General features: G+C 35.1%; 2 protein-coding genes and 1 long non-coding RNA gene across 7 annotated transcripts in view; 2 read left to right on the top strand and 1 right to left on the bottom strand.

The window, feature by feature from the left end:
• Nucleotides 1–328: 328 nt before the first annotated feature.
• On the top strand, nt 329–5,483 carry cyb5r3 (cytochrome b5 reductase 3). Its single transcript, XM_069520215.1, has 9 exons — nt 329–669; nt 1,069–1,194; nt 1,314–1,386; nt 2,356–2,462; nt 2,547–2,676; nt 2,801–2,884; nt 3,457–3,542; nt 4,097–4,196; nt 4,744–5,483. The coding sequence occupies exons 1-9, from the start codon at nt 649–651 to the stop codon at nt 4,914–4,916; spliced, it is 900 nt and encodes a 299-aa protein (XP_069376316.1). The 5' UTR covers nt 329–648; the 3' UTR covers nt 4,917–5,483.
• Nucleotides 5,484–6,244: 761 nt separating this feature from the next.
• ppfibp1a (PPFIA binding protein 1a) overlaps nt 6,245–24,343 on the bottom strand; it is a 35,239-nt gene continuing 17,140 nt past the window's right edge. For 3 of the 5 annotated variants that reach the window (XM_069520189.1, XM_069520187.1, XM_069520190.1), the window contains exons 15-26: nt 24,193–24,225; nt 23,478–23,613; nt 23,269–23,391; nt 22,844–22,994; nt 22,421–22,532; nt 22,249–22,337; nt 22,027–22,149; nt 21,798–21,923; nt 7,638–7,826; nt 7,382–7,540; nt 7,245–7,310; nt 6,245–7,176 (exon numbers count right to left, since the gene is read on the bottom strand). In XM_069520189.1, the coding sequence (XP_069376290.1) occupies nt 7,090–7,176; nt 7,245–7,310; nt 7,382–7,540; nt 7,638–7,826; nt 21,798–21,923; nt 22,027–22,149; nt 22,249–22,337; nt 22,421–22,532; nt 22,844–22,994; nt 23,269–23,391; nt 23,478–23,613; nt 24,193–24,225 (1,394 nt within the window). In that variant the 3' untranslated portion in view covers nt 6,245–7,089. The remainder of the gene's footprint in view (nt 7,177–7,244; nt 7,311–7,381; nt 7,541–7,637; nt 7,827–21,797; nt 21,924–22,026; nt 22,150–22,248; nt 22,338–22,420; nt 22,533–22,843; nt 22,995–23,268; nt 23,392–23,477; nt 23,614–24,192; nt 24,226–24,343) is intronic. The other 2 variants (XM_069520188.1, XM_069520191.1) reach the window with 1 other exon arrangement.
• LOC138406813 (uncharacterized) lies at nt 22,528–23,182 on the top strand. The gene is made up of 2 exons (XR_011240210.1): nt 22,528–22,663; nt 22,785–23,182. It is a non-coding gene; the product is annotated as an uncharacterized lncRNA (long non-coding RNA).

Below are 24,343 nucleotides of genomic sequence, written 5' to 3'. Positions count from 1 at the left end.
GAAATCAGTCTCATCAGTGACAAATTAAATATCTCTAGATAAATCATCAGTGAAGTTCTGTAGCTTTTGAGAATCATCTGCATTTAAACATGAAACAATCATTTCAATGGATTCTTTGGATTCTGCTCCGGTGTGACCACTGAATTCGAGTCTGTGACGTGTTTCCCTGCACAGAGAATCACTGACATCTGTAAACATCAGTCATCTTCATGTATTTCATTTTATTTATCCTCTTATTTTATTGACCGGGAGCTTTTATTTTGAGAATCCACACAGGAAGCTACGTCAGGGCGTCGTGGTGTTTGCGGAAGTTAGCTATAGTTAGCCGCTTTCATGCCGGAAGTACCTGCTTTTATTTCGCTTAAAGGTGAACTGTTTTAGAAATGCGTGAAACAGTAACTCAGTAAATATCAAGACTTTTTATTATGTATCAAATATATTACATGTTATTTTAAAGAAAATCTAAACTGTGTTTTTCAACCGACGGTTTTATTTTGAAAAAAAAAAAACTTCCGACCGGACGCTGGTGGCTCTCGGAGCTAGCTTCACTTCCGTGCAGCTCAGTCGCAGTGTGTCGCGGGACTCGAACCTTCAGCTTCTTTTCTTCCCGCGTCTTCGAACGAACTCGAGTTTCCAAAGAGCCCGAACATGTTCTCCTACATTATCCGGGTGAGTGTTCGAAGCGCGGCTCGTGCGACGCGGTGTGTGGTGGCGCGCTAGCTGCAGCTAACTGGAGCTAACTGGAGCTAACTGCAGTTAGCGCTGAGGAAAGTTGTGTCGAAGTCAAGAATCATCGTGACTCACTTGTTCTGTTGACTTGATGACGTAAGACTACGCCCCTCAGAGGCCTCACGTGGCTGCTGCTAGCTACTGTTAGCTACTGTTAGCTACTGTTAGCTACTGTTAGCTGCTGTTAGCTGCTCTTATCGACTGTTAGCTGCTGTTAGCTGCTCTTATCTGCTGTTAGCTGCTCTTATCTACTGTTAGCTGTTATTAGCCGCTCCTAGCTGCTGTTAGCTCCTGTTAGCCCCGCCGCTCTGAGTCTGACCCCCGCTGTTTGACCTCCAGCTGATCCGAGGAGGCATCGACAGCATCGTCAGCCTCCTCTTCAGGCTCCTGTTCTCCAAGAGGAAACCCGCCATCACCCTGGAGGACCCGAGCATCAAGTACGCTCTGCGGCTGCTGGACAAACAGGTGAGCTCACACTGTACAATCCTGCACATCCACACACACACACGTGAGGTCCACAGTGTTTACATGGTGATAGACAACACGTGTGTGTCTGTGTGGGTGTGTGTGTGTGTGTTGAACAGATCATCAGCCATGACACCAGGAAGTTCCGCTTCGCTCTTCCATCACCTGAGCACATCCTCGGTCTCCCAATCGGTCAGTGAGCTCCACCAACACAAACATAAACACAACAACACAAACATAAACACACCAATACAAATACAACATACTTTTATTTCTGCTTCTTACATGTGCACATGGTTCATATCCTGTTTACAGAGTGTTTGTTTACTTTGAGTTTCTATTTCTCTTTTTCATTTGTTGCTGTAACGTTTCCATGTATTTATATCTGATTAGTGTAGTATTAGTATTAGTATGTTAGTATTTACTCCTTTCACTTGTCTCTATTCTTACGTCGTTGGTCCAACAAGGTTTTATTATTTTACTTCACTTGTGTTTGACGCATGGAAAGAAGAAGGAACCACATTCATTACTGAAAGGTTTTAATGTTTAACTGTTTAATACAAACAGACATGATGTGTGTGTGTTTAGATGAAGCTCCGTCAGTTTAGTAAAAATAAACTGATGAGTCAGACACAAGCAGATGAATCCACTTTAATCATCTGTCAAACATTTCCTTGTTCCTGTTTCTTCAATTGAAGGATTGAATTCTGTTCTTGGTTTTAAATGACAGTAAATTGAAAATGTTTGAGTTTCAGACTGAATGTTGATTAAAAATCAGGATCTTAAAGATGTCAACAGAAATCACAAAAGCTGTTTTCACTTTCTTAAAAAAAAAATTTTTTCTAGGCTAAACTATGAATCTAGATTAGAACTGAGAATAGGAGAAATTTAAAGACAAAGTAAAAAAAAAAAAAAAAAAAATTAGAAGCATCTTTTATTCACATCACAATTTGTCAGAGCCGTTGCTGGTGATGTTTGTAACTGAGCATCAATCTGAACGTATTATCATTTATATTCTCGTCATCACATTCGAGATCAAACCAAAGACTCTAGATGATTTATCGATTGTCAGTTTTAAAATATTCAAACACGTCATTTATTAGATGTAAACATGTACGTGGTCATTGTGTTTTATTAAGTCTCTGACGGGATCTTTTCCAGGTCAGCACATTTATCTGTCAGCAAAAATTGACGGTAAACTGGTCGTCCGTCCGTACACGCCAGTGTCCAGTGATGACGACAAAGGTTTCGTGGACCTGGTGGTGAAGGTAAATCTTCAATCAGAGTTGTTTCTCTTTAGAGTTAAAGCTGCTCTTTGACTCTTCTTAACAATCGTCTCTGATCGGCGACAGATTTACTTCAAAGATGTTCACCCTAAATTCCCCGAGGGGGGGAAGATGAGTCAGTACATGGAGAGCCTCAGGATCAATGACACCATCGACTTCAGGGGACCGAGCGGGCTGCTTGTTTACAAGGGCAAAGGTGAGCGTGACGACACGAAGCCCAAATCAATCAATCAATCATGAGTGGCCAGTTTTAAAATGTTTTTATACAAGTTGAACTTTGAATCTTTGACGCTGTGATTTATTTATTTTTCTCTCTACAGGAGTTTTTGCCATTCAACCAGATAAAAAGTCTCCAGCTGCGACCAAGACGGCAAAACACGTGGGGATGATCGCTGGAGGGACAGGTGAGTTTGACCGGCTCCGACAAGACGTCTTCACTCTGTCTCGTTGTTTGTTTGATTGTGCAGGTGCAATTAAGTTTTTATCACTTTTTTAAACATTAAATAGTTTTTTGACATTTTTATAAATTTCCCAGGGAATAATGAGTGAATGAATGAGTAAATGGATCTTGATGAAAATGATCAGACACAGTTGGGGAACTGATATCTATGGGTTTATGTAAACTGGAGCAGCTTCATTGACTTTAAGGGAACTGTCAGAGGTCTGAGCTCTTCAGAGTTTCTCCTCCCAGGAGAAGTTGAGCTGATGTTCTGAATCATCAACATCAACACTCGTCACGTCTCACGATCATTTATTATACAAGAGTCCAAACAACAGCAGCACTCGTCAAGATTCAACTTTAATTTGTCAGTTTGAAAAATGTCTGCAGAGAAACTTTAGTAAAAAAGAAGAAGCAGTAACAGGCAGTTTTTCTCTTTTATTTTTAGATCTGCAACTAATGATGGCTTTCATTATTTTATTCTTTAAGTGATCATTAAAGAACTTTATTTGATTTTTCTCCTCCGTTGTTTTCCAGGGATCACTCCGATGCTGCAGCTCATCACAGCAGTGATGAAGGATCCCGAGGACCAGACGGTGTGTCACCTGCTCTTTGCCAACCAGGTGAGTTTCATGAGTCTCCACCTGCTTCAGATACAAATGTTGTCAGAGGCTGTTTTCTCATTTCTTACATTTCTTATTTATTATAAATTACAAACTGTGTCTCTACAGCGAATGAGTTTGAGTTTTCACAGCAGTTTACTGCTAAACGTAAAATCCACCTTCGCTCTGTGACGTGTAAACTTACTGATAACTCAGGTAAACAACGTGGTGTAAATAAAACATTATCCAGAATAAGGTCATCATTTGAAATCTGTAATTTGTTCGACATGATACCGAACAGTTCATTTATAAAATAAACCCAGAGTCTATATTTTATTACATTCAAATAAAAACAAAAGGATAGAATTTGATCTAAAGTCTCTGGACAGATGTTACAGTCATGATATTTCTATTAATGTTAAATAAATCAAATAATTGGGAAATTCATCTGATGGACGTCACTGTAAAGTTCTTCCTTTAGTCCAGTGTTTCGTTCTTCTTCGGTGGTTTGCAGCAGTTTTGATTATTGATTGCAGATGAGTTAAACCAGGTTTTTTTTTCGTCTGTCCTCTCAGACGGAGAAAGACATCCTGCTGCGGCCGGAGCTGGAGGAGATTCAGGTCAACAACCCGGATCGATTCAAGCTGTGGTTCACTGTGGACAAGGCCCCGGAGAGTGAGTTCACTTTTAATATCGTTAATATTAGTGCTGACGACACATGTTGTACTAATGGACATGAATTATAGCTGAACCTGGAGGAACAGGAGACTTTAGAAACAAAGACCTGTTCTCTCTCTCTCTCTCTCTCTGTTGAATCATTACTGATAATGAAGAGTTGTTGTATTAGTTTAATTTAATTATTTTTTTCATTGATTTCTCAGCAGATTATTTTTATTATTTATTATTCAGCCGGTTAATCAAACGCCACATTAATGCAGGATCACTTTCAGAGTTATTACTAGTGATGTGATTGATTACTTCATGTTATTTAATTCATAGTGTAGTCTGGTGTAGATATTTTATATATCACTTACTTTTAGTAGTTAGGTTACTGTACATCACCCTCCTCACCAGTAGGTGTCAGTAGTGTACACTGTTCGATGAGTTGAAATGATTTTGGACGTGACATCGACGGAAAGTTTAACGTTAATATGATATAAAGTAAATTGTGATAAATATTGATTCTGAATCTGTTGAGCTCTGGTGTTTTTCTCTGCTTCAGACTGGGAGTACAGTCAAGGCTTCATCAGCGAGGACATGGTCAGAGAACACCTCCCTCCTCCCGGAGACGACGCCCTCGTTCTCATGTGCGGACCTCCTCCCATGATCCAGTTCGCCTGCAACCCCAACCTGGACAAAGTCGGCCACGCCGAAGATCGCAGGTTCACCTTCTAGACGCCGAGGTTTGGAAATCGATGGCACTTCGAAATAATTATCTCTACTCCAAAAAGCATTGAGCACTCGTGTAGTTGGGTATTTGCACTATGTAAACGATATTTATGCCGTGAAATATATCATGCAACAGAATCACAGCACGGACCAAGACCTGGGGGGGGGGACGTGTACTGAGAGGGAGGATGTATATGTGAGTGCAGATTTAAGATGTGTATGTGGAGTCGTGTATTTTCAGATGGAAAACCAAAGCGAGATATTTTCAGCTTGTGATGAAATGAGGATGTGATTTAAAATCTGTTGCTAACGAACCACTGTCGCGCTGCGGCCTCTGTGTCAGAGGAGGTTTTTCTGGCTTTAGTGCCTTAACTTACAAAAGCTTTTTTTATGCACACTGAAAATAATCGTGCTTCATTTCTACGGATTCGTTCGTTCTCCCAGCGTCGCAGAGTTTCTCCTGCTGTTTACTTGTGCTGTTTATTCGGCTCCGGCCGACTTGTTGATGTTAGTGATGCGACGTCTTTGCTGCTTGTGTTTGAATATGCAACATAAAATCCAGTTACTCTTGAATGATGGATGTTTGGATGTTTTTATTACGATCTCTCGACTGTGATTCGTAGGTTGAGCGGCTGTAGGAGGAGTTCCATGTAGCAGACTAAAGCCTAGTTTATGCATCTGCGTCACGTCGACGCCGTACCTACGCCGTCGAAGGAACGCGTTGCTCTGCAATTCACCGCCATGCCGCTAGGGGGTGTAGCTGTGTGTTTGTGTGGTTTTAGCCGAATCCTCGCTTTTTCCTCCGTAAAGTAAACAACAGTAAACAATGGAGACCGAGGTGGAGCAGCTGTATTTGTTGTTGGAGCTCATCAATATTGAAGAACAAATGCTTATATTGCAAATGTTGAAGCGCAGGCGGTTTTTACGACGAGGAAGAAAGACCGGAAACGCAACTGCCGGAACTTAAGTTCTGAGCGGACCAATCACAGCGCTTGAGGTCCGCGTCAACGTGGTGCGTAGTTAGGATTTTTTGGAGGCGCGCGTCAGGCTACGGCGTAGGGGTCCGCGTCGACGGCGTAGCTACGGCGTACCGACGCAGAAGCATTAACTAGGCTTAAGGCAGAAGTCTGACACAAATGTTTCTCCCACGTGAGTCAAACTAGTTTTTTTAGTTTTTGCTAAAACGTCAGGATATTTCTGGTCACGTCTTTAATTTAGAGCGACCGCAATGCATCATGGTACCATAGACTGTAAACAAAGATGAAAACAATGCATTGTGGGATGTTAAGTAGTACCGATTATAGCTCCTCTATTGATGATGTTAAGACAGAAAATATATTTTTTGTTTTTATTAACAAAAATTGAAAAACAGAAGAAAACATTTGGTTGATTTCAGAAACAAAGACTTTGGTTTTGAACAGTTTCATCACGCATGTTAAGATCTTTGTTGATTAGAAGATGAATATCACTCACATCCGCTAAATCTGAAGCTAAACATTGATTCATCCTGTTTGTTCAATCTGAAGTAAAACAAATGATCATAGTGACGTCACGAGCTGGAACGTTTTGTAGTGAACAATATTCAAAGTGAGCTTTAGGTGATGAATCAGCAGTTTTTCCTGTTTTTAGACACAGAGCTGAGTGATTTTCATCTTCTAATCTAGTTCCTGGTGAGAAAGCAAATACACAAGTTTCTCACAACGTTAAACATTTTCTGTGGTGGAGTCCGACCACAAACTGTTTGAGTTCAGATTTGTTTAAATGGATGATACAGGTGGAAACAACTATTTTAAAACGCGTCTGCCGACACTTAAATTCTTTAAAAAGAGCCAAGACAAATCTGAACATTAAACAGTTTGATGCCTTTTGAATTAACTTTAAAAAAGTTAACGTACCACAAAATTAGAATTTGACTTGTGACTGAGTGAGATCTCTTAAAAACGAGACGAACATTTGAAAGTATGTTTATCTCACCGACTACTTGAGTAATACAAATAAATGCAGGTACATTAATGCAAACCTTGAATTTGAAGTTCATGCATTATAACAGCTTCAATAAATATCACTGACCACAGAGACTGTCACTGAACATCACTGTAAAGATGAAACGTCTCAGGTGATCTTTAACTCGGAGGTTTGAGGACGACGATGGCACAGATTGTTCTTTTCCACCAAAGCTTCACATGTTGTCGAGTGTCTCTGCTGCGTCGACGTCCGGATGACAGGCGGACACTTCCTGGAAGAACTCGTCGCCCTTCAGCATGTTCTGAAACACAGACCTCAGGTCAGTACATCAGTCTTCAGCCAACACGCTGCAGCAGCTCAGACTCTCACCGTCAGATTGTTGATTCCCTCAGAAAACGCTCCGATCTGCCGGACGGTCCCCTCAGAGTCTTCCATCTGTCACAGCACAAAGAGACGTGTCAAGGAGAAGTCAAACAGAGGACAGAAGCAGAAGTGTTGATCTCTACCTGTTCCAAGTGGTCGAGGGTGTCCTCGTAGATCCGGACCCCCGTCTGGAAGCTGCTGCTTTTGGGCATTTCGACGTTCATGGGGCAGACGTACTCCTCGTTATCGTCCTGACGTTTCCTTCGCAGAGTTCCAAACCCACCGAATGACAGTCGTCGAGGCTGAGAGTGAGACAGACAGAGAGAGGGACGTGTCCGTGTGGTTTCAGAAAAACCAATAATCCATTTATTGATCAAAGACGGGGATTTGGGCCTTTACCTTGACCTTGGCCGTGGCAGTGAGGACGCTGTAGTCGGGGTTTTCCAGACAGTCTTGTTTGAGCCGCTGAGCCTCTGAGCCGATGAGCAGGTGGAAGTGCGTGGCCAGGTGGCGTCTCAGCAGGGTTTTGTTGGGGGGGATGTTGAGCAGGAGAGCGAGAGCTTCCACGTTGAAGCGCGGCTCCAGCACCTGGAGGTCAGAGACATTAGAGGAAACATCGTCAGTCTGAAGTTTTCTGTCTCGTTAGTTTCGTCTGAGATGGTTAAATTGTTTAAACTTCAGGGACAATGATGAAGCTCATCTACAAATCATTATCCCTAATCTGTTTCTAGATTTTGTTGTTTTTGTTCCTGGATTGTTGTTTGTAGATTTTGAAGCCCTAGTATATTAGTGTCGTTTTTGTTTCTAGATTTTGTCGATTCTGTTTCTAGATTTTGAAGCCATTTCTGTTTCTAGATTTTAGTTTCTAGATTTTGAAGCCCCATAATATTAGTGTCGTTTCCGTTTCTAGATTTTGTTGTTTTTGTTTCTAGATTTTGAAGCCCCATAATATTAGTGTCGTTTTTGTTTCTAGATTTTGTTGTTTTTGTAGATTCTGTAGATTTTGAAGCCCTAGTATAGTAGTGTCGTTTCTGTTTCTAGATTTTGTTTCTAGATTTTGTTGTTTTTGTTCCTGGATTGTTGTTTGTAGATTTTATAGTTTCTGTTTCTAGATTTTGTCGTTTCTGTTTCTACATTTTAGTTTCTAGATTTTGTTTCTAGATTTTGAAGCCATTTCTGTTTCTAGATTTTAGTTTCTAGATTTTGTTGTTTTTGTTCCTGGATTGTTGTTTGTAGATTTTGAAGCCCTAGTATATTAGTGTCGTTTTTGTTTCTAGATTTTGTCGATTCTGTTTCTAGATTTTGAAGCCATTTCTGTTTCTAGATTTTAGTTTCTAGATTTTGAAGCCCCATAATATTAGTGTCGTTTCCGTTTCTAGATTTTGTTGTTTTTGTTTCTAGATTTTAGTTTCTAGATTTTGAAGCCCCATAATATTAGTGTCGTTTTTGTTTCTAGATTTTGTTGTTTTTGTAGATTCTGTAGATTTTGAAGCCCTAGTATAGTAGTGTCGTTTCTGTTTCTAGATTTTGTTGTTTTTGTTCCTGGATTGTTGTTTGTAGATTTTATAGTTTCTGTTTCTAGATTTTGTCGTTTCTGTTTCTACATTTTAGTTTCTAGATTTTGTCGGGTTTTTTGTTTCTAGATTTTGTTTCTAGATTTTGAAGCCATTTCTGTTTCTAGATTTTGAAGCCCCAATATATTAGTGTCGTTTCTGTTTCTAGATTTTGTTGTTTTTGTTCCTGGATTGTTGTTTGTAGATTTTATAGTTTCTGTTTCTAGATTTTGAAGCCATTTCTGTTTCTAGATTTTAGTTTCTAGATTTTGAAGCCCCATAATATTAGTGTCGTTTCCGTTTCTAGATTTTGTTGTTTTTGTTTCTAGATTTTAGTTTCTAGATTTTGAAGCCCCATAATATTAGTGTCGTTTTTGTTTCTAGATTTTGTTGTTTTTGTAGATTCTGTAGATTTTGAAGCCCTAGTATAGTAGTGTCGTTTCTGTTTCTAGATTTTGTTGTTTTTGTTCCTGGATTGTTGTTTGTAGATTTTATAGTTTCTGTTTCTAGATTTTGTCGTTTCTGTTTCTACATTTTAGTTTCTAGATTTTGTCGGGTTTTTTGTTTCTAGATTTTGTTTCTAGATTTTGAAGCCATTTCTGTTTCTAGATTTTGAAGCCCCAATATATTAGTGTCGTTTCTGTTTCTAGATTTTGTTGTTTTTGTTCCTGGATTGTTGTTTGTAGATTTTATAGTTTCTGTTTCTAGATTTTGAAGCCATGTGGTTTCCGTTTCTAGATTTTGTTGTTTCTGTTCCTGGATTTTAGTTTCTAGATTTTGAAGCCCCAGTATATTAGTGTCGTTTTTGTTTCTAGATTTTGTCGTTTCTGTTTCTAGATTTTATAGTTTCTGGATTGTTGTTTCTAGATTTTGAAGCCCCAATATATTAGTGTCGTTTCCGTTTCTAGATTTTGTTGTTTTTGTTTCTAGATTTTGAAGCCCCATAATATTAGTGTCGTTTTTGTTTCTAGATTTTGTTGTTTTTGTAGATTCTGTAGATTTTGAAGCCCTAGTATAGTAGTGTCGTTTCTGTTTCTAGATTTTGTTTCTAGATTTTGTTGTTTTTGTTCCTGGATTGTTGTTTGTAGATTTTATAGTTTCTGTTTCTAGATTTTGAAGCCATGTGGTTTCCGTTTCTAGATTTTGTTGTTTCTGTTTCTAGATTTTATAGTTTCCGGATTGTTGTTTCTAGATTTTGAAGCCCTAATATATATTACTGTCGTTTTTGTTTCTAGATTTTGTCGTTTCTGTTTCTAGATTTTGTTTCTAGATTTTGTCGTTTCTGTTTCTAGATTTTGTCGTTTCTGTTTCTAGATTTTAGTTTCTAGATTTTGTCGGGTTTTTTGTTTCTAAATTTTGTTTCTAGATTTTGAAGCCCCATTATATTACTGTCATTTCCGTTTCTAGATTTTGTCGTTTCTGTTTCTAGATTTTAGTTTCTAGATTTTGAAGCCCCAGTATATTAGTGTCATGTTTGTTTCTAGATTTTGTCGTTTCTGTTTCTAGATTTTGTAGTTCCTGGATTGTTGTTTGTAGATTTTATAGTTTCTGTTTCTAGATTTTGAAGCACGACAGTAATATATATCGGGGCTTCAAAATCTAGAAACAACAATCCAGAAACTATAAAATCTAGAAACAACAAAATCTAGAAACGGAAACCACATGGCTTCAAAATCTAGAAACAAAATCTAGAAACAGAAATCATACTTTGTCGTTTTTTCAGGATTTCGGAAGTCATCTCGTTTTTTTTTCCCCTGATTTTGGAACTCATACTTTACTATGTTGTTTTTTCGAGATTTTGGACTCCATACTAAACTGTCGTTTTTTCGAGATTTTGGACTCCATACTAAACTATGTCGTTTTTTCATGATTTTGGAAGTCATACTAAACTATGTCGTTTTTTCATGATTTTGGAAGTCATACTAAACTGTCGTTTTTTCAAGATTTCGAAAGTCATACTATACTATGTAATTTTTATGAGATTTTGAAAGCCATACTAAACTATGTCGTTTTTTCATGATTTTGGAAGTCATACTAAACTATGCCGTTTTTTCGAGATTTTGGAAGTCATACTATACTATGTCAAAATCTAGAAAACAGAAAATCTAGAAACAAAAACGACAGTAATATATATCGGGCCTTCAAAATCTAGAAACAACAATCCAGAAACTATAAAATCTAGAAACAGAAACAACAAAATCTAGAAACGGAAACCACATGGCTTCAAAATCTAGAAACAAAATCTAGAAACAAAAAAAAAAAAACGACAAAATCTAGAAACAGAAATCATACTTTGTCGTTTTTTCAGGATTTCGGAAGTCATCTCGTTTTTTTTTTCCTGATTTCGGAACTCATACTTTACTATGTTGTTTTTTCGAGATTTCGGACTCCATACTATACTATGTAATTTTTATGAGATTTTGGACTCCATACTAAACTATGTAATTTTTATGAGATTTTGGAAGTCATACTACACTATGTTGTTTTTTGGAGATTTTGGAAGCCATACTAAACTATGTCGTTTTTTCATGATTTTGGAAGTCATACTATACTATGCCGTTTTTTCGAGATTTTGGAAGTCATACTATACTATGTAATTTTTATGAGATTTTGGAAGTCATACTATACTATGTAATTTTTTCATATTTTTGGAAGCCATACTAAACTATGTCGTTTTTTCGAGATTTCGGACTCCATACTAAACTATGTCGTTTTTTCATGATTTTGGAAGTCATACTATACTATGTAATTTTTATGAGATTTTGGACTCCATACTATACTATGTCGTTTTCTGGAGATTTTGGAAGTCATACTAAACTATGTCGTTTTTTCAAGATTTCAAAAGTCATACTATACTATTTCATTTTTTTGAGATTTCGGACTCCATACTAAACTATGTCGTTTTTTAGAGATTTTGGAAGTCATACTATACTATGTCGTTTTTTCGAGATTTTCAAAGTCATACTATACTATGTCAAAATCTAGAAAACAGAAAATCTAGAAACAAAAACAACAGTAATATATATCGGGGCTTCAAAATCTAGAAACAACAATCCAGAAACTATAAAATCTAGAAACAGAAACTACAAAATCTAGAAACGGAAACCACATGGCTTCAAAATCTAGAAACAAAATCTAGAAACAAAAAAAAAAAACGACAAAATCTAGAAACCGAAATCATACTTTGTCGTTTTTTCAGGATTTCGGAAGTCATCTCGTTTTTTTTCCCCTGATTTCGGAACTCATACTTTACTATGTTGTTTTTTCGAGATTTCGGACTCCATACTAAACTATGTCGTTTTTTCAAGATTTCAAGATTTCGAAAGTCTATGTAATTTTTATGAGATTTTGAAAGCCATACTAAACTATGTCGTTTTTTCATGATTTTGGAAGTCATACTATACTATGTAATTTTTATGAGATTTTGGAAGTCATACTATACTATGTAATTTTTTCATATTTTTGGAAGCCATACTAAACTATGTCGTTTTTTCAAGATTTCGAAAGTCATACTATACTATGTAATTTTTATGAGATTTTGAAAGCCATACTAAACTATGTCGTTTTTTCAAGATTTCGGACTCCATACTATACTATGTCGTTTTTTCAAGATTTCGAAAGTCATACTATACTATTTCGTTTTTTTGAGATTTCGGACTCCATACTATACTATGTAATTTTTTCATATTTTTGGAAGCCATACTAAACTATGTCGTTTTTTCGAGATTTCGGACTCCATACTAAACTATGTCGTTTTTTCATGATTTTGGAAGTCATACTATACTATGTAATTTTTATGAGATTTTGGACTCCATACTATACTATTTCATTTTTTTGAGATTTCGGACTCCATACTATACTATGTCGTTTTTTAGAGATTTTGGAAGTCATACTATACTATGTCGTTTTTTCGAGATTTTGGAAGTCATACTATACTATGTAATTTTTATGAGATTTTGAAAGCCATACTATACTATGTCGTTTTTTTGAGATTTTCAAAGTCATACTATACTATGTCAAAATCTAGAAAACAGAAAATCTAGAAACAAAAACGACAGTAATATATATCGGGGCTTCAAAATCTAGAAACAACAATCCAGAAACTATAAAATCTAGAAACAGAAACAACAAAATCTAGAAACGGAAACCACATGGCTTCAAAATCTAGAAACAAAATCTAGAAACAAAAAAAAAAACGACAAAATCTAGAAACCGAAATCATACTTTGTCGTTTTTTCAGGATTTCGGAAGTCATCTCGTTTTTTTTTTCCTGATTTCGGAACTCATACTTTACTATGTTGTCTTTTCGAGATTTTGGACTCCATACTATACTATGTAATTTTTATGAGATTTTGAAAGCCATACTATACTATGTAATTTTTATGAGATTTTGAAAGCCATACTATACTATGTTGTTTTTTCATGATTTTGGAAGTCATACTATACTATGTAATTTTTATGAGATTTTGGAAGTCATACTATACTATGTAATTTTTATGAGATTTTGGAAGTCATACTATACTATGTAATTTTTTCATATTTTTGGAAGCCATACTAAACTATGTCGTTTTTTCGAGATTTCGGACTCCATACTAAACTATGTCGTTTTTTCATGATTTTGGAAGTCATACTATGCTATGTAATTTTTATGAGATTTTGGACTCCATACTATACTATGTCGTTTTCTGGAGATTTTGGAAGTCATACTAAACTATGTCGTTTTTTCAAGATTTCAAAAGTCATACTATACTATTTCATTTTTTTGAGATTTCGGACTCCATACTAAACTATGTCGTTTTTTAGAGATTTTGGAAGTCATACTATACTATGTAATTTTTATGAGATTTTGAAAGCCATACTATACTATGTCGTTTTTTTGAGGTTTTCAAAGTCATACTATACTATGTCAAAATCTAGAAAACAGAAAATCTAGAAACAAAAACGACAGTAATATATATCGGGGCTTCAAAATCTAGAAACAACAATCCAGAAACTATAAAATCTAGAAACAGAAACAACAAAATCTAGAAACGGAAACCACATGGCTTCAAAATCTAGAAACAAAATCTAGAAACAAAAAAAAACCGACAAAATCTAGAAACAGAAATCATACTTTGTCGTTTTTTCAGGATTTCGGAAGTCATCTCGTTTTTTTTCCCCCTGATTTCGGAACTCATACTTTACTATGTTGTTTTTTCGAGATTTTGGACTCCATACTAAACTATGTCATTTTTTAGACATTTTGGACTCCATACTAAACTATGTCGTTTTCTCGAGATTCCGAGATTTCAGAAATCTTTTCGAGATTTTCAAAGTCATACTATACTATGTCATTTTTATGAGATTTTGGACTCCATACTATACTATGTCGTTTTCTGGAGATTTTGGACTCCATACTAAACTATGTCGTTTTCTCGAGATTCCGAGATTTCAGAAATCTTTTCGAGATTTTCAAAGTCATACTATACTATTTCATTTTTTTGAGATTTCGGACTCCATACTAAACTATGTCGTTTTTTAGAGATTTTGGAAGTCATACTATACTATGTCGTTTTTTCGAGATTTTCAAAGTCATACTATACTATGTCAAAATCTAGAAAACAGAAAATCTAGAAACAAAAACGACAGTAATATATATCGGGGCTTCAAAATCTAGAAACAACAATCCAGAAACTATAAAATCTAGAAACAGAAACTACAAAATCTAGAAACGGAAACCACATGGCTTCAAAATCTAGAAACAAAATCTAGAAACAAAAAAAAAACGACAAAATCTAGAAACCGAAATCATACTTTGTCGTTTTTTCAGGATTTCGGAAGTCATCTCGTTTTTTTTTCCCTGATTTCGGAACTCATACTTTACTATGTTGTTTTTTCGAGATTTCGGACTCCATACTAAACTATGTAATTTTTATGAGATTTTGGAAGTCATACTACACTATGTTGTTTTTTCGAGATTTTGGAAGCCATACTAAACTATGTCGTTTTTTCAAGATTTCAAGATTTCGAAAGTCTATGTAATTTTTATGAGATTTTGAAAGCCATACTATACTATGTTGTTTTTTCATGATTTTGGAAGTCATACTATACTATGTAATTTTTATGAGATTTTGGAAGTCATACTATACTATGTAATTTTTATGAGATTTTGGAAGTCATACTATACTATGTAATTTTTTCATATTTTTGGAAGCCATACTAAACTATGTCGTTTTTTCGAGATTTCGGACTCCATACTAAACTATGTCGTTTTTTCATGATTTTGGAAGTCATACTATGCTATGTAATTTTTATGAGATTTTGGACTCCATACTATACTATGTCGTTTTCTGGAGATTTTGGAAGTCATACTAAACTATGTCGTTTTTTCAAGATTTCAAAAGTCATACTATACTATTTCATTTTTTTGAGATTTCGGACTCCATACTAAACTATGTCGTTTTTTAGAGATTTTGGAAGTCATACTATACTATGTAATTTTTATGAGATTTTGAAAGCCATACTATACTATGTCGTTTTTTTGAGGTTTTCAAAGTCATACTATACTATGTCAAAATCTAGAAAACAGAAAATCTAGAAACAAAAACGACAGTAATATATATCGGGGCTTCAAAATCTAGAAACAACAATCCAGAAACTATAAAATCTAGAAACAGAAACAACAAAATCTAGAAACGGAAACCACATGGCTTCAAAATCTAGAAACAAAATCTAGAAACAAAAAAAAACCGACAAAATCTAGAAACAGAAATCATACTTTGTCGTTTTTTCAGGATTTCGGAAGTCATCTCGTTTTTTTTCCCCCTGATTTCGGAACTCATACTTTACTATGTTGTTTTTTCGAGATTTTGGACTCCATACTAAACTATGTCATTTTTTAGACATTTTGGACTCCATACTAAACTATGTCGTTTTCTCGAGATTCCGAGATTTCAGAAATCTTTTCGAGATTTTCAAAGTCATACTATACTATGTCATTTTTATGAGATTTTGGACTCCATACTATACTATGTCGTTTTCTGGAGATTTTGGACTCCATACTAAACTATGTCGTTTTCTCGAGATTCCGAGATTTCAGAAATCTTTTCGAGATTTTCAAAGTCATACTATACTATTTCATTTTTTTGAGATTTCGGACTCCATACTAAACTATGTCGTTTTTTAGAGATTTTGGAAGTCATACTATACTATGTCGTTTTTTCGAGATTTTCAAAGTCATACTATACTATGTCAAAATCTAGAAAACAGAAAATCTAGAAACAAAAACGACAGTAATATATATCGGGGCTTCAAAATCTAGAAACAACAATCCAGAAACTATAAAATCTAGAAACAGAAACTACAAAATCTAGAAACGGAAACCACATGGCTTCAAAATCTAGAAACAAAATCTAGAAACAAAAAAAAAACGACAAAATCTAGAAACCGAAATCATACTTTGTCGTTTTTTCAGGATTTCGGAAGTCATCTCGTTTTTTTTTCCCTGATTTCGGAACTCATACTTTACTATGTTGTTTTTTCGAGATTTCGGACTCCATACTAAACTATGTAATTTTTATGAGATTTTGGAAGTCATACTAAACTATGTCGTTTTTTCATGATTTTGGAAGTCATACTATACTATGCCGTTTTTTCGAGATTTTGGAAGTCATACTATACTATGTAATTTTTATGAGATTTTGGAAGTCATACTATACTATGTAATTTTTTCATATTTTTGGAAGCCATACTAAACTATGTCGTTTTTTCAAGATTTCGAAAGTCATACTATACTATGTAATTTTTATGAGATTTTGAAAGCCATACTAAACTATGTCGTTTTTTCAAGATTTTGGACTCCATACTATACTATGTCGTTTTTTCAAGATTTCGAAAGTCATACTATACTATGTAATTTTTATGAGATTTTGGACTCCATACTATACTATGTCGTTTTCTGGAGATTTTGGAAGTCATACTAAACTATGTCGTTTTTTCAAGATTTCAAAAGTCATACTATACTATTTCGTTTTTTTGAGATTTCGGACTCCATACTATACTATGTAATTTTTTCATATTTTTGGAAGCCATACTAAACTATGTCGTTTTTTCGAGATTTCGGACTCCATACTAAACTATGTCGTTTTTTCATGATTTTGGAAGTCATACTATACTATGTAATTTTTATGAGATTTTGAAAGCCATACTATACTATGTCGTTTTTTTGAGATTTTCAAAGTCATACTATACTATGTCAAAATCTAGAAAACAGAAAATCTAGAAACAAAAACGACAGTAATATATATCGGGGCTTCAAAATCTAGAAACAACAATCCAGAAACTATAAAATCTAGAAACAGAAACAACAAAATCTAGAAACGGAAACCACATGGCTTCAAAATCTAGAAACAAAATCTAGAAACAAAAAAAAAACGACAAAATCTAGAAACCGAAATCATACTTTGTCGTTTTTTCAGGATTTCGGAAGTCATCTCGTTTTTTTTTTCCTGATTTCGGAACTCATACTTTACTATGTTGTCTTTTCGAGATTTTGGACTCCATACTATACTATGTAATTTTTATGAGATTTTGAAAGCCATACTATACTATGTAATTTTTATGAGATTTTGAAAGCCATACTATACCATGTAATTTTTTCATATTTTTGGAAGCCATACTAAACTATGTCGTTTTTTCATGATTTTGGAAGTCATACTATACTATGTAATTTTTATGAGATTTTGGAAGTCATACTATACTATGTAATTTTTATGAGATTTTGGAAGTCATACTATACTATGTAATTTTTTCATATTTTTGGAAGCCATACTAAACTATGTCGTTTTTTCGAGATTTCGGACTCCATACTAAACTATGTCGTTTTTTCATGATTTTGGAAGTCATACTATACTATGTAATTTTTATGAGATTTTGGACTCCATACTATACTATGTCGTTTTCTGGAGATTTTGGAAGTCATACTAAACTATGTCGTTTTTTCAAGATTTCAAAAGTCATACTATACTATTTCATTTTTTTGAGATTTCGGACTCCATACTAAACTATGTCGTTTTTTAGAGATTTTGGAAGTCATACTATACTATGTCGTTTTTTCGAGATTTTGGAAGTCATACTATACTATGTAATTTTTATGAGATTTTGAAAGCCATACTATACTATGTCGTTTTTTTGAGATTTTCAAAGTCATACTATACTATGTCAAAATCTAGAAAACAGAAAATCTAGAAACAAAAACGACAGTAATATATATCGGGGCTTCAAAATCTAGAAACAACAATCCAGAAACTATAAAATCTAGAAACAGAAACAACAAAATCTAGAAACGGAAACCACATGGCTTCAAAATCTAGAAACAAAATCTAGAAACAAAAAAAAACCGACAAAATCTAGAAACAGAAATCATACTTTGTCGTTTTTTCAGGATTTCGGAAGTCATCTCGTTTTTTTTTTCCCTGATTTCGGAACTCATACTTTACTATGTTGTTTTTTCGAGATTTCGGACTCCATACTAAACTATGTAATTTTTATGAAATTTTGGAAGTCATACTACACTATGTTGTTTTTTGGAGATTTTGGAAGCCATACTAAACTATGTCGTTTTTTCAAGATTTCGAAAGTCATACTATACTATGTAATTTTTATGAGATTTTGAAAGCCATACTAAACTATGTCGTTTTTTCATGATTTTGGAAGTCATACTATACTATGCCGTTTTTTCGAGATTTTGGAAGTCATACTATACTATGTAATTTTTATGAGATTTTGGAAGTCATACTATACTATGTAATTTTTATGAGATTTTGGAAGTCATACTATACTATGTAATTTTTATGAGATTTTGGAAGCCATACTAAACTATGTCGTTTTTTCAAGATTTCGAAAGTCATACTATACTATTTCGTTTTTTTGAGATTTCGGACTCCATACTATACTATGTAATTTTTTCATATTTTTGGAAGCCATACTATACTATGTAATTTTTATGAGATTTTGGACTCCATACTATACTATGTCGTTTTCTGGAGATTTTGGAAGTCATACCAAACTATGTCGTTTTTTCAAGATTTCAAAAGTCATACTATACTATTTCATTTTTTTGAGATTTCGGACTCCATACTAAACTATGTCGTTTTTTAGAGATTTTGGAGGTCATACTATACTATGTCGTTTTTTCGAGATTTTGGAAGTCATACTATACTATGTAATTTTTATGAGATTTTGAAAGCCATACTATACTATGTCGTTTTTTTGAGATTTTCAAAGTCATACTATACTATGTCAAAATCTAGAAAACAGAAAATCTAGAAACAAAAACGACAGTAATATATATCGGGGCTTCAAAATCTAGAAACAACAATCCAGAAACTATAAAATCTAGAAACAGAAACAACAAAATCTAGAAACGGAAACCACATGGCTTCAAAATCTAGAAACAAAATCTAGAAACAAAAAAAAACCGACAAAATCTAGAAACAGAAATCATACTTTGTCGTTTTTTCAGGATTTCGGAAGTCATCTCGTTTTTTTTCCCCCTGATTTCGGAACTCATACTTTACTATGTTGTTTTTTCGAGATTTCGGACTCCATACTAGACTATGTAATTTTTATGAGATTTTGGAAGTCATACTATACTATGTAATTTTTATGAGATTTTGAAAGCCATACTAAACTATGTCGTTTTTTCATGATTTTGGAAGTCATACTATACTATGCCGTTTTTTCGAGATTTTGGAAGTCATACTATACTATGTAATTTTTTCATATTTTTGGAAGCCATACTAAACTATGTCGTTTTTTCAAGATTTCGAAAGTCATACTATACTATGTCGTTTTTTCGAGATTTTGGACTCCATACTATACTATGTAATTTTTATGAGATTTTGAAAGCCATACTATACTATGTCGTTTTTTCAAGATTTCGAAAGTCATACTATACTATTTCGTTTTTTTGAGATTTCGGACTCCATACTATACTATGTAATTTTTATGAGATTTTGGACTCCATACTATACTATGTCGTTTTTATGAGATTTTGGAAGTCATACTATACTATGTAATTTTTTCATATTTTTGGAAGCCATACTAAACTATGTCGTTTTTTCAAGATTTCGAAAGTCATACTATACTATGTAATTTTTATGAGATTTTGAAAGCCATACTACACTATGTCGTTTTTTCAAGATTTCGAAAGTCATACTATACTATTTCGTTTTTTTGAGATTTCGGACTCCATACTAAACTATGTCGTTTTTTAGAGATTTTGGAAGTCATACTATACTATGTCGTTTTTTCGAGATTTTGGAAGTCATACTATACTATGTAATTTTTATGAGATTTTGAAAGCCATACTAAACTATGTCGTTTTTTCGAGATTTTGAAAGCCATACTATACTATGTCGTTTTTTCGAGATTTTGGACTCCATACTAAACTATGTCGTTTTTTCGAGATTTTGGAAGTCATACTATACTATGTAATTTTTATGAGATTTTGAAAGCCATACTATACTATGTCGTTTTTTTGAGATTTTCAAAGTCATACTATACTATGTCAAAATCTAGAAAACAGAAAATCTAGAAACAAAAACGACAGTAATATATATCGGGGCTTCAAAATCTAGAAACAACAATCCAGAAACTATAAAATCTAGAAACAGAAACAACAAAATAGATTTATACTGTCGTTTTTTCGAGATTTTGAAAGCCATACTATACTATGTCGTTTTTTCGAGATTTTGGACTCCATACTAAACTATGTCGTTTTTTCATGATTTTGGAAGCCATACTATACTATGTAATTTTTATGAGATTTTGAAAGCCATACTATACTATGTCGTTTTTTCGAGATTTTGGACTCCATACTAAACTATGTAGTTTTTTCGAGATTTCGGACTCCATACTAAACTATGTAGTTTTTTCGAGATTTCGGACTCCATACTAAACTATGTCGTTTTTTCAAGATTTCGAAAGTCATACTATACTATGTCGTTTTTATGAGATTTTGGAAGACATACTAAACTATGTCGTTTTCTCGAGATTCCGAGATTTCAGAAATCTTTTCGAGATTTTCAAAGTCATACTATACTATGTAATTTTTATGAGATTTTGGACTGCATACTATACTATTTCGTTTTTTTGAGATTTCGGACTCCATACTATACTATGTAATTTTTTCATATTTTTGGAAGCCATACTAAACTATGTCGTTTTTTCAGGATTTCGGAAGTCATCTCGTTTTTTTTTTCCTGATTTCGGAACTCATACTTTACTATGTTGTTTTTTCGAGATTTCGGACTCCATACTAAACTGTCGTTTTTTCAAGATTTCGAAAGTCATACTATACTATGTAATTTTTATGAGATTTTGAAAGCCATACTAAACTATGTCGTTTTTTGGAGATTTTGAGATTTCAGAAATCTTTTCGAGATTTTCAAAGTCATACTATACTATGTTGTTTTTTTGAGATTTTGAAAGCCTGAAAAAACAACATAGTAAAGTATGACTTCCAAAATCACGAGAAAAAACGACATAGTACAGTATGAGTTCCGAAATCCTTAAAAAACGACATAGTAAAGTGTGACTTCCGAAATCCTGAAGTTTTCTGTCTCGTTAGTTTCGTATGATTCGTCTGAGATGGTTGAATTGTTTAAACTTCAGGGACAATGATGAAGCTCATCTACAAATCATTATCCCTGAGAAAAGTTTCATATTAGAAATATAAAAAAAAAAAAAAAAAAAATTCCCAGTTTTTCTATTTTCTCTTGGTCACTGAAGTGATTTTTTTAATTTTTTAAAAACTTAAAAAAAAAATTTTCCCAGTTTTTCTATTTTCTCTTGAAGTGATTTTTAATTTTTGTTAAACTTAAAATTTTTAATTTTTTTTTAAACTACCTGTTATTTTTGTTCTGTTTTCTAAAATGTGTTGCCACAATTTTCCATTTACAGAATTACTTTGATGAATTAAAATAATTTATCTCAACTATCTGGAGCTGTGACTCGGGCTGCTCACCATCAGTCCTCCGTGAACTCCGCTGCCTCTCAGGTTCGGAGCGTACTCGGCCAAATCCACAGATCGGAGCCACTCCATCACTCTGTGGTTCGTCCACTGGGAGATCTCAGCCGGAGTCATGTTGTTCTGGACGAAGACGAGGGAATGAAAACATCCATTTTAAATAAGTACATACAACATTACATTATATTTTCAAATAGGGAACGTGACGTGTTGTCGTGAGTGACACCTCATCGCACGGTCGTCGCCTGAGGCAGTTTGCTTCGTAGGAGTTGAGGCGGAGGACCTGAATGGCTCGTTTGATGCTGAGGTGATGGAGAACGCTGCCGACCTTCAGAGACAACAAGTCCTCCTGCAATCAAACACAAAGAGTTGTCACGCAGACACATGACCTGTTGAATGATTTTCGTTTTGCAGCGTGTCGAGGATTAAAAAGGCGGCGTCGGCTCACCACTGTCATGTAGTGCAACATCCGTCCATCAACACGAGCCTCATCGAAGTGACTCTTGTACTGCGGGAGGCCGATGTCATCCAGCCATCCTGAAACACAGAAACACCAGCGTGTTGAATCTGAATTCAAAGTTGAGGCTGACAGAACAGATGCTGGATGATGAGACACTGACTGGTCACCCAGTTGTGGTCCAGTTTGCCCTTCAGGTCGTCCTCATCTGAGCCGAGCGCCTGCAACGCCAGCTGCAGCTTCTTCCTGTGGAGAGGCTGCTTAATGCCCAGCTCCTGATCAGAGGACAAACTCCATCAGTCACAGGAAACTTTGAACAGACACATCGTGTTGACTCTCTTTGCCCTCATCACATTCAAACACTGGACTTTCCGGAGGTTTTAACTTGGGCTTGGAAATTTCAAAGGTAGGTTGAAAAGGTAAAACTACAATTAGGATGTTTGTAACAAACTGTACCTGTCATGACGTCCATCTTTATAAACAGTATATGCTTTGTACTAATTGCAGTATAATATTTCGTTTCTGAGCCAAATCATAGGAACAAAAACGAAATAAAACACCTCCTCCTCCCCCGATGGCTCCTCACCTTCTCCACATCGTGCTGAGACGCCTGCAGCAGCGTTTGTCCTGATTTGATCCAGTTCTGACCCTGAGCAGAATATAACCCGAGTCCTTGTTCGTGCAGCCACTCGTAAACTTCCTCTTTACTCCAGCGTGAGAAAGGAACGTCGACAGCACTGAACAGAGACGAAGAAAGAAAACATCCATGAGAATAACTAATGATCCAAACTGTGACAAAACATCAAGAAACTTAAAAGAAAAAAAAAATTCTGTCTTTATATTTTCAGAAATTAAAAAAGTCCCTGATCTAATAATCATCTTGTTCCAGACGGCAAAAACAATAAAATTACAAAGTTTCCCAGAATCCCATTGTTTCTTTAAACTATAAACTCTCGTTGTCGCCTGCAAAGTGTTTTGAGAATCTAATATGAATCATTAGTCGACACCTACTTGTGTTTAGCTTCTCGTGACCACCCGAGTCTGGGTCCAGCTGTGGCTCTGACTCCTCCCCTCCTGAACTCCATCTCCGCTGCGTCATCGAGGTTGAAGGAGGTGGAGTGACTCCTCTTCAGTCTGCAGGAGTAAAATACGTATCGCAGTATAAATATGATATATATGAAGATAATCCTCTGACGTTACTGTGAACACTCGAGTTTTACCTGCCAAAGAACTTCATGAAGCCTTTCGACTTCTTTTTGGTTTCTGGTGAGGACGGCGAAGGAGGTGCATTGTGGGATTTCTGTGGAGGAACGCCGGCCAAGTCCAGGTGATCTGTGCCTTTACGTTCTGTCTCAGCTGGAGGAATAATTATTAGAACATTATTTATTTATCTGGTAAAAGATTTGACTCCCACCAACACCTGGAGCTCCACTACAACCAGAGTTACTGAGTTAAGAACCTGAACATCACATGCAAAGAACCAGCGAGTCATTACGATCCAACGTGTACAGATGGTCGACGACTTCACTGACAGGTACGATCAGAACGGCTTCATTGCAGATGGTTCATAACTTCATGGATCAGGGACAACTGGATGATTTAAGATGAGAAGAAACTAGAAAACTATGATTTTAAAGCTGTGGTTTACAACTTTTGATGAGGAATAATTTCACCTCTTCACAAGAAAAAACAAAAGGCTGGGAAACATTACTTAATCCATCATAGGACAGAGTGAACCTGAGTTGATGAACAGAAAGTGTTGCGTTCACGTGGTGTCGGAATTGACTTAATTTTTTGGGATAATAATAATAATTTGGGAAATTCGACCTTTTAAATGATCATATTTCAGTGTCAGTCAGTCTGTAAGGTGCATCCAGCTGTATCATCCAGAGCAGCCATGCTGCAGGCCGACAAGGCCACTCTGCTCTACTGTACCTAACACGGGGGCACTGGAACTCCGGCTGCGATCTTCACAAGTTACAGAGTCATGGAAGAAACATCAGAATCAACAATGAAACATTTTGAAATTAAAAAACTGTGATGATAATAAAAAAGCAGGATTAAAAAGAGCCGTTTGTTTAAGCTC

The sequence above is a fragment of the Paralichthys olivaceus genome, chromosome 23 (assembly GCF_024713975.1).
Source record: "Paralichthys olivaceus isolate ysfri-2021 chromosome 23, ASM2471397v2, whole genome shotgun sequence".
NCBI lineage: Eukaryota > Metazoa > Chordata > Actinopteri > Pleuronectiformes > Paralichthyidae > Paralichthys > Paralichthys olivaceus.
This window is presented reverse-complemented; position numbering and strand designations above follow the sequence as displayed.